Source organism: Pantherophis guttatus, chromosome 1, assembly GCF_059756535.1.
Source record: "Pantherophis guttatus breed Tessera chromosome 1, ASM5975653v1, whole genome shotgun sequence".
NCBI lineage: Eukaryota > Metazoa > Chordata > Lepidosauria > Squamata > Colubridae > Pantherophis > Pantherophis guttatus.
The window spans coordinates 166949935-166958062 of NC_142063.1; the positions used below are offsets into that span (position 1 = coordinate 166949935).

Here is an 8128-nt window from a genome sequence, read left to right on the forward strand (position 1 = left end):
TCTATTCTGTGTGGCAGCTACAGTTTTCCAGGTTTTCAAAGGATGAGATGTTTACAAGCGCATTGTCTGATATTCTTCATCTAGGACCATTTGTTTGTAAAAACAAGTACACTGCCCCTGGTCTATGCCTGGGACATGCAAAATAGTTGTTACACCAATTGCTCATTGCCTGCCATGTTGTTACTCTACAGCTGGCAAATCTACAACGCAAGCTGGAAGAATCGAAGGAAGATAACATCAAAATGACCACAATTCTACAAAATGTGTTGGCTTCTCATAACAAGATGCAGGTAGCTCTGGAAAAGGTGCAGATTGAATTGGATCACAAAGATTCTGATATTGCTGGCTTGAAGAAAGATAGGTAAATGAGCTTGCCATCCTTCCACTTTATATATTGCTCAGTATGACCAACTGAATGGTTTTTATATGTGTGGTAGAATACCATCAGTGTCCACTTTGAAAAAAAGTCAAATATACAATATCAGGATTTGTTAGGAAATGTTTCAAGATATTCTATTTCGGCAAATATGAGCTTGCTTAAAAAAATCTTCTGAAGTACTAGGCAATATTTGAGATTTTTTTGGGGGAAAAACACAAGCACATTCTCTCAGTACACCCATTTTTTGGGCTACTTCTCTTCTCGTGTAGGACCCAGAACGAGCAAAGAATTCAGACGCTGGAAGAAGAGCTGGAAGAATATCAGAACAAGCTAGCTTTGGACTCCCAGCGGAATGCGAAGGTAAAAAGCAAAGCAACTCCCAGTGACTAAAATAGACAGTCTGTTCAGTCTGGGATTTGGGACGTTGTTGGCAAGACAAATGATATTCTCTGTTAATGAAGTATTGATAGAATTTGGTTGAAATGGAAGGCTCTTTCAGCTGTGCTTACTCTTTGTGTTGCCATTTACAGTGTGAAGTAGATAACAGGGTAAGTGGTTGACACTAATTGTAATAAAGATGTTCCCAGGCCCTCTTTTGTTTTTTTTGGAGGGAGGATTGCAGAATATAAATATATAAATCAAGTGTGTGTGTGTGTGTGTGTGTGTGTGTATTATTATTATTATTATTATTTTTACAAATGACTCAAGGTAGCAAACATATCCACACCTTCCTCCTCCTATTTTCCCCACAACAAGAACCCTGTGAGGTGAGTTGGCTTGAGAGCAAGTGACTGGTCCAAAGTCACCCAGCTGGCTTTCATGGCTAAAGTGGGACTTGAACTCATAATCTCCTGCTTTCTAGCCTGGCATTTTGCAAACTGACTGTTGGGAGGGCAATGCCCGTTCACAAAATGGTTGCCAGAGCAAATGCAGTTATGGCTACATGAAATATTTAAATATATGAAATATAGTTGGTGCAGGAAGCCTGGCAAATGCCAAGTGAAGCATCTTTGGGCACATTGGTTTTCTAGTAATTGGCTGCATTTCACACAATTTTTGTCCCCATGTGCTTTCTTCCGTACTATGAAAGTTGAACTCACTTCGTAAATCCCTGGAAACCTCCAAGCTGGACAAGAAGAAACTTATCCAAAATTTAGAGCAAACTCTGCAGACCAATAGTGCCTTGGAAAGCAAACTCTCTCTTGTTCAAGATGAGTTGGAAAGCAAAGAAGCAGAATGCCAGCAATTAGTACAATGCAGGTCAGATTTTGTTTACTTATATATGCATTTCCCTCTGCTTTAAGAACCTCTAGGTCAGGGGTGTCAAACTGAATTTCTTCAAGGGCCAGATCAGCATTGTAGTTCTCAGTGGACAGGCTGGCCGGGGGGGGGGGGGGGGGGATAGAGGCCTCCAGCAGCAGCACCTCGTTTTCAGACTGGGTGGCCGCCTGCAACACTTTGCCAGCCAAAACAGGGCACTGGGGAGCCACACGAGCCCCCGCTCCCTGTTTTGGCCAGCAAAGTGGTGCAGGATGCAGTCCAGACCGAAAATGGGGCGCGGAGGGGCCTCACGTGGACACCCGTGCCCATTTTGGCCAGCAGTGCCCTGCTGCAGGAGACTGTCTAGGGCAAAAATGAGGCACGGGGGGGGGCATCAGGGGCATCATGGGCTGGTCCTTTGCTATTTCCCGGCCAGTCACGCAGGCCAGATTTAAGCACCATGTGGGCCGGATCTGGCCCGCGGGCCTTGAGTTTGACACCCCTGCTCTAGATAATATACAACATCATAAAGATAATACAATAAAATTGAATTTTACAATCCAATTATAAACATAAATCTATTGGAACTAATTAATCCCCAGAGGTCCTCCCCAAAAAAACCATCCTCTTATCCCAAGCATTCAGAAGGCTGCCTTTGCCTTGGAGGGATTGGCAAAAAAACAAAATGAAAAGAAGAGAAAATCTCATGTACACTTTGGAATAAGCTCTTTTGCCTATTTGAGGATTGTATTTTCAAAACTGAAGAGATGGGACTGATGTCCTGTAAGAATTCCTTTTCCCTCCTCAAAGGGACCAGCTCATTGAAGAAACCAAGCGGGAGACAAAGTTCTATGCGGATCGTCTGGAGACCCTGAAGAAACAGTTTCAGACTGAACGAGAGGTAGCGAAGAAATCAGCCCAAAAAGAATCAGCCGAGGTGAGGAAAGGGAAGGGCTGTGAAGTGAGTTCTTGATAGATTCTACTCCAATAAGAAATAAAATAATGGTCCTATGTCTTCATTGCATGCTAGTTGCAATAGATAGTCCTTGAGTTACGGCAATAATTGAGACCAGGATTACCATCACTGAGTAATACAGTCATAAAGTACAATGTTATATGACCTCATCACTTAGCAATCACTGACAATCCAGGCAGTCCCAGTTATCACTATTGGACAGATCATTAAGCGGAAAGCAGAGGGAGTCCCAGGTAGGGAACATGGGGGTGCCATGGCGGGGAGGCCTGGCACAGTCTACGGGCGAGCCAGAAGATGCTTGGTGCAGCACAAGTTAGAAAGGCTGGAGAATGAGGACGTGGCATACATCCGATTGTAGGGAGGCCATGGAAAGAGGACATGAAGGTGAGTGCCTGAGTGCAATCGCAAGGAGGCCATGGAAGCAGGGTGCAAGCATGTGTACAATTGCAGGGACACCATAGAAAGTGCGTGCATGTGTGTAATGACAGGGCGGCCATGAAAAGAGTGCACAGGATGTATGCAATCACAGGGAATTAATGGAAGGAGAGCATAGAATATGTATGTGCAATTACAAGGAAGTTGTAGAAAGAGGCTAAAGGGTAAGTGCAATTGCAGGAGGCAAGGCGACTGCAGTGCAGGCAAGTAAAGAAAGGCCATGGGGGAGCGGGGGGAGAGAGATATAGCTTAGTGACTCGTGACCTTCCCTGCCAGCTTCCCCAGTGACACTCTGGAGCAGCCAGTAGGGAAGGTTGTAAATGGCAATCATGTGATTGTCAGATGCTTGGCCACCTGGGTTCTGAACTTGGCAACCTGAACTTTGGGAATGGTCGTAAGTTCCTTCAGCGCTGCTGTAATTTTAAACAGTTGCTGAACAAATGGTCTTAATTCAAGTGATACCTGTAACATGCTTCCTTTGGGATTCATATCAGTGGTATTAAGAAGATGCAGTTAAGCCTGGTTTATGTCACACACTCTTTAATAAGGAGAGACCACTGACTGCTTCAGAATCTTCTGCATGCCAGTTATGAGTGATGGATCCAATACCTCTAACAGAAAGAGTCTAGGATTTGAGCAGAGATTCCTAATACTCTAGAAAAGCTTTATATCACTAAACAAGCCAGATAAAAATTATTCTCCAAGTAGGAAACCAAAATCTATGAGCTTTTAGAGTGAAGGGACAAAGTAAGAATTCAGACATGGCCTTTATCTTCTGCATTTTTTCAGATGAATATGAATTGCCTCTGTCTCTACCCGATAGGTTAAAAAAGCTCTTGAAGAGGCCTGCTCTAAGTCCGCAGAAATACTACGCTGCAACAAAGAACTGCGGGCAAAAGTGATAGACCTGGAAGCCGCATTGACAAATCAGAAGGAGAAGGTAAAAAAGCAGAAAATACTAATCACCCAGTACTTCAACTCCAAGACCAACAATATACACAATGCAGAAAAAATCAAGGTAAGCTGATGGATTTGGTTTCCTTTGCCTTCTTTGAAAATAATTTTTTGTAGAGCCTGCATCTACTTTTGCTGCAGCTGTTATCAGTGGGACATCATATGTAAAGTTAGAATGGAAGTTTTAGAGCAGGGGTGTCAAACTGGCAGCCCACAGGCTGAATGCTTCACGCGCAGGCCACGCCCACACCCAGCTCCGCGAAGAAAAAAATCACAAAACATCACGTGATAGCAACGTAACACCACAAGTTCAACACCCGTGTTTTAAATAAAACAGTAGAATGTGGTCTGGATGCAAAATCTCTACCTGTGAAATGGCTTGCTCTTTAGTGGTGCTGAGAAAAACTAAGTTTTTTGAAGGTAAAAAGTGTGCATTTTCTCTCCGAAGAGGATTTAGATTAATAAAGTCAATCATAGTTTTCTGCAGAGTGTGGGAAACCTGGCAGTACTGTGACAGCCAGAAAGGATAAATGAGTAGGTATGGCCTGTTCATCGTGAGCAAAATTCATGATTTCATTAGAGTTAGGGTGGGATGGGGCAAGAAATTCATACACAGCGTAGTTTTAATAGCTAAATTTTAATTGCGGCTTTCCATTGTTGTTGGTACTGCAACTGATTGCTGGCAGCTGATTCAGGCAAAGTGAAGAGCAAAGCCTGGCTTTGATGTTTCTACTTTCTCTGGGCAAGCCTGGTCAGGATCACAATAATATTTGCAGCTTCCAATTTCCTGAAAAGGAAAAAGGAGGAGCCTTCCTAATAGTCTGAGCCTAGTTTACGAACTGGTTTAAAGTCGCATAACTTACAAAACCTGTATTTTTGAGATTCCTATCATGGATTTCTTTTCAGAATTTCTGCTTGTTTGAAATACTTTAGGTGAAGTGGTAAACAGGAGCAAGTGGCAATGAGAAAATGTGCTTGGGGCCTCCAGCGGTATCACTAAAATTCTGGGCCTTTAGTATCTTGCATCTCACATCAGAAGAAGGGCTAGTGAAAAAGGTTCCCAGCTATGCAGCTATTAAGGCCCCTTATATTACAGAAAAGGTCTTGACATTCCTGAATATGGTGGGGCCAGTGCAAAGTAATATGATTTTCTTTCTCCAGATCTCTGTGCCATTTTTTAAATTTATTTATTTCTGAGGACATTCTAGAAGACAGCCCTAGAGCAGTCTTTTATATTTTGAATTTTTACTACTGGGTTCTTCACTCTGGAGCAGTGCTCTGGAGCACTGTAAAATTGAAATACCTGCCTGCATGCTTTAGGCAGCAGCCTGAAAACAGAATGAGTACTTTGGAGTTTTGGTGTCTGGCAGGAGAGAGCAGACACTATCGTTTCGTATAGGTGTACTCTGACACAGTAGATGCCTGGATGCTTTCTTCTCATTGTTGTGAAATACTTTCAGGAGATTGAATTGGAATTGAGGCAAATGGAAGATCTGAAGGACTTATACCAGAAGAAAAACTATGAGCAGGTAGCATCAACTTTTTGTAGCAAGTTAAGTATTGGCTAAACTAAAATGCTAGATTTGATCACGGAATTTCATTCTTCTTTTTTCTAGTCCCATAGTATCAAACAATTTGCTACCGAACTAACAAGCCTACAAAGTGAGATGCAGCAACTGGCCAAAAATCAGCAAGTGATGGAAAATCAGCTGGAAGAAGAAAGGAAGAAGCGGAAACAGTTTGAAGAAGAGTGCCGAGTAAGCCTCTTTTGAGCTCAGTTTATTTCAACTGAGTATCCTAATATTTTGCCTCTAGTAACAGCTAGTGGCATGTCTAATGTTTCTCTTTTTCTGTCCTTTTGCTTGATAGAAAGCAATGTCTCTTAGCATTGATCTTAAATCATATTGAAATTACTGTAGAAGAATAAATAATTGTTTTATTTTGTTTGGGGGGTTTTTTGGTTTTTTTTTTTCTCCTTTAGACTTTGGAAGATACCATTAAGGAGCTCAAGAAATGCAAGGCGGCTACTGAAGAGAAACTAAAAGAAGCCAGCATTGAGTCTCAACAGGTAGATGCATAGACAAAGAGGGGAAAAATCCTGGGGCAGAGTTGCCATTTTGCTTGAAATTACTCTGCTTGGAAAGGAATTAGTTTTACAAATCAGAGTAAAATTGGCTTGGCATTTCTGAACATCTCATTACTGAAGTAAGAGCAAATTTTATGATTTGATTTAAAGTTTAGGAACTTATCAGTATTCCAATATTTATATATTATCAATTACTGATGTGAAGGCCTAGGAAAACGCCACTCTTTTTAATAAATACTCAGTATTTCATTTCTGATATCCTTTCTCTGCCTTAGATCTCTGCTAACCTAGAAGAAGCTCATCACTGGTTCAAGTCCAAGTTTGATTGTCTGCAGCGGGAGCTAGTCAAAAACCGAAAACCAAAACTGGATGAAGAAAGTGAAGAGGAGGTCAGTATTGGAACAATGTCCACAAATGAAATACTTGCTGTTTATTTCATGTCATAGTATATACCATGCCATTTGAGAGCAGCTGACTTCGCACATCAAGCTAAGCCATGGTATGGCTTGTTTGGTCTTTACTTCATGTTCTGTGAATTCAGCCATTTTAATGTGAAACCGGTTCATGTGTCAGTGTGTTGTGGGAATTCATTAAGTACCATATATTCAGTCAACGAAGAGGGAACAAACATTGGCACAGTATACAATCCAGTCTAGGACTGTTCCCAGAGGTGAACAGTAGACACCAATATCAGTAGCTGTTAAAATTCAGTGCTGATCATTGCAAAGAAGACTGTAGAAAACATACTTCTACTAAAGAGATACACAGAGTTTAACTAAAATAAAGTTTAGGAAACACTGAAGGATTCACCAAAGATATGATTTCCAGTTGATTATAAGAGCTGCCTGAGGGAACAGATTCAACAAATGCAGATTTTATAACCTGAGAATGGAAACCGCACACTATTGACATTGGACTTCTCAAGTCTCTTCAAAAGCTAGAAGTTTTATGCAGAGAAAAAAATACAACTTACCTCCAATTTGGAACATTTACTATATTGTATCATCATTCATATATGAAACAAGAAAAGAAAACTGAGTACCTATCAGTTGCATTTAACATGAGTGAAGTTCATTTCTTGGATCACCCTCCCCTTATCTGAGACTACTTCAAAAATCTAGAATTGAGGTTAGGGTCAACTTTTTAAGGCTTGAGGAAAATGAGACATGACTTACTGGGCTAGAGGAAAAAGTTGGCAAAAATGTAAATTGTGCTTTTATATCAGCCATGGTTCATTTGCTCATATTCGTTGGTCCTAATCAATTGCTTTCCCAGCTTAAAAAAATCTGATTTAAGGTATAATTTAAGTTTCACCTACAGCTATTTTAAAGAAAAAAATATTCTGAAAATTAAGATTGATAGCTCTGTTTCTTAATTTCTCCCAAGAATGTTCACTGTGGAGATGTACTAACTAGATTTTTGGTTCTCAAATAAATGTTAGTTTTAGCAGATACATATTTCATTTTGGTCATATTAGAATCAAAGTATGATGTCCTCAGTAGATTTGACATTTTCTGATAATCCTCAGCTTTGACCAAATATTCTATCAACAGAATAAGCCAGTGAAGATCCCTAGCCAGGCCTGCCTGAAGCGGTGGGAGACCAAAAATCACCTGAAGCTCATCTCCAGAAAATATTTAACAGAACAAAATAATTGATGACCTGCTTACCCAGGAGGTTCCAGGATGTAAAAGATGACCCTGCACCTGTGAACATCATGTCTCAGCTCTAGGGCCCCAGGAATTGTGATGTACCTGGAAGGAGCCAAATGGTAGATCATTTCAGCGTGGTCCTCCACATACTGATGTTAACAGAGGAGAGCTTGTATGAACTAGGAATGCTCTACACTAATGAAGCAAAGTCCTCTAAACTTTAGGCACTAGGTTTCAACTACCAAGTCTTTAAAATGCTTCTGTGGAACTTTTCAGACCGGAAAACTTCAAGTTTTATTAAAAATAAATTATGTGCCTCAATCTTAAACTCTTCTTGAGCGAATAACTTCCATTTTTAAAGTTACACATACGATTCAAATCTACAC

General features: G+C 40.8%; 1 protein-coding gene across 9 annotated transcripts in view; it reads left to right on the forward strand.

The window, feature by feature from the left end:
- Positions 1–8070, forward strand: part of CCDC150 (coiled-coil domain containing 150) — a 30945-nt gene extending 22875 nt beyond the window's left edge. For all 9 annotated transcript variants that reach the window (XM_034429864.3, XM_034429860.3, XM_087882122.1 and 6 more), the window contains 10 exons: positions 192–361; positions 649–739; positions 1470–1639; positions 2450–2576; positions 3874–4068; positions 5465–5533; positions 5621–5761; positions 5986–6072; positions 6366–6479; positions 7644–8070. In XM_034429864.3, coding sequence (XP_034285755.2) covers positions 192–361; positions 649–739; positions 1470–1639; positions 2450–2576; positions 3874–4068; positions 5465–5533; positions 5621–5761; positions 5986–6072; positions 6366–6479; positions 7644–7748 — 1269 coding nt within the window. In that variant the 3' untranslated portion in view covers positions 7749–8070. The remainder of the gene's footprint in view (positions 1–191; positions 362–648; positions 740–1469; positions 1640–2449; positions 2577–3873; positions 4069–5464; positions 5534–5620; positions 5762–5985; positions 6073–6365; positions 6480–7643) is intronic.
- The last annotated feature ends 58 nt before the right edge of the window (positions 8071–8128 follow it).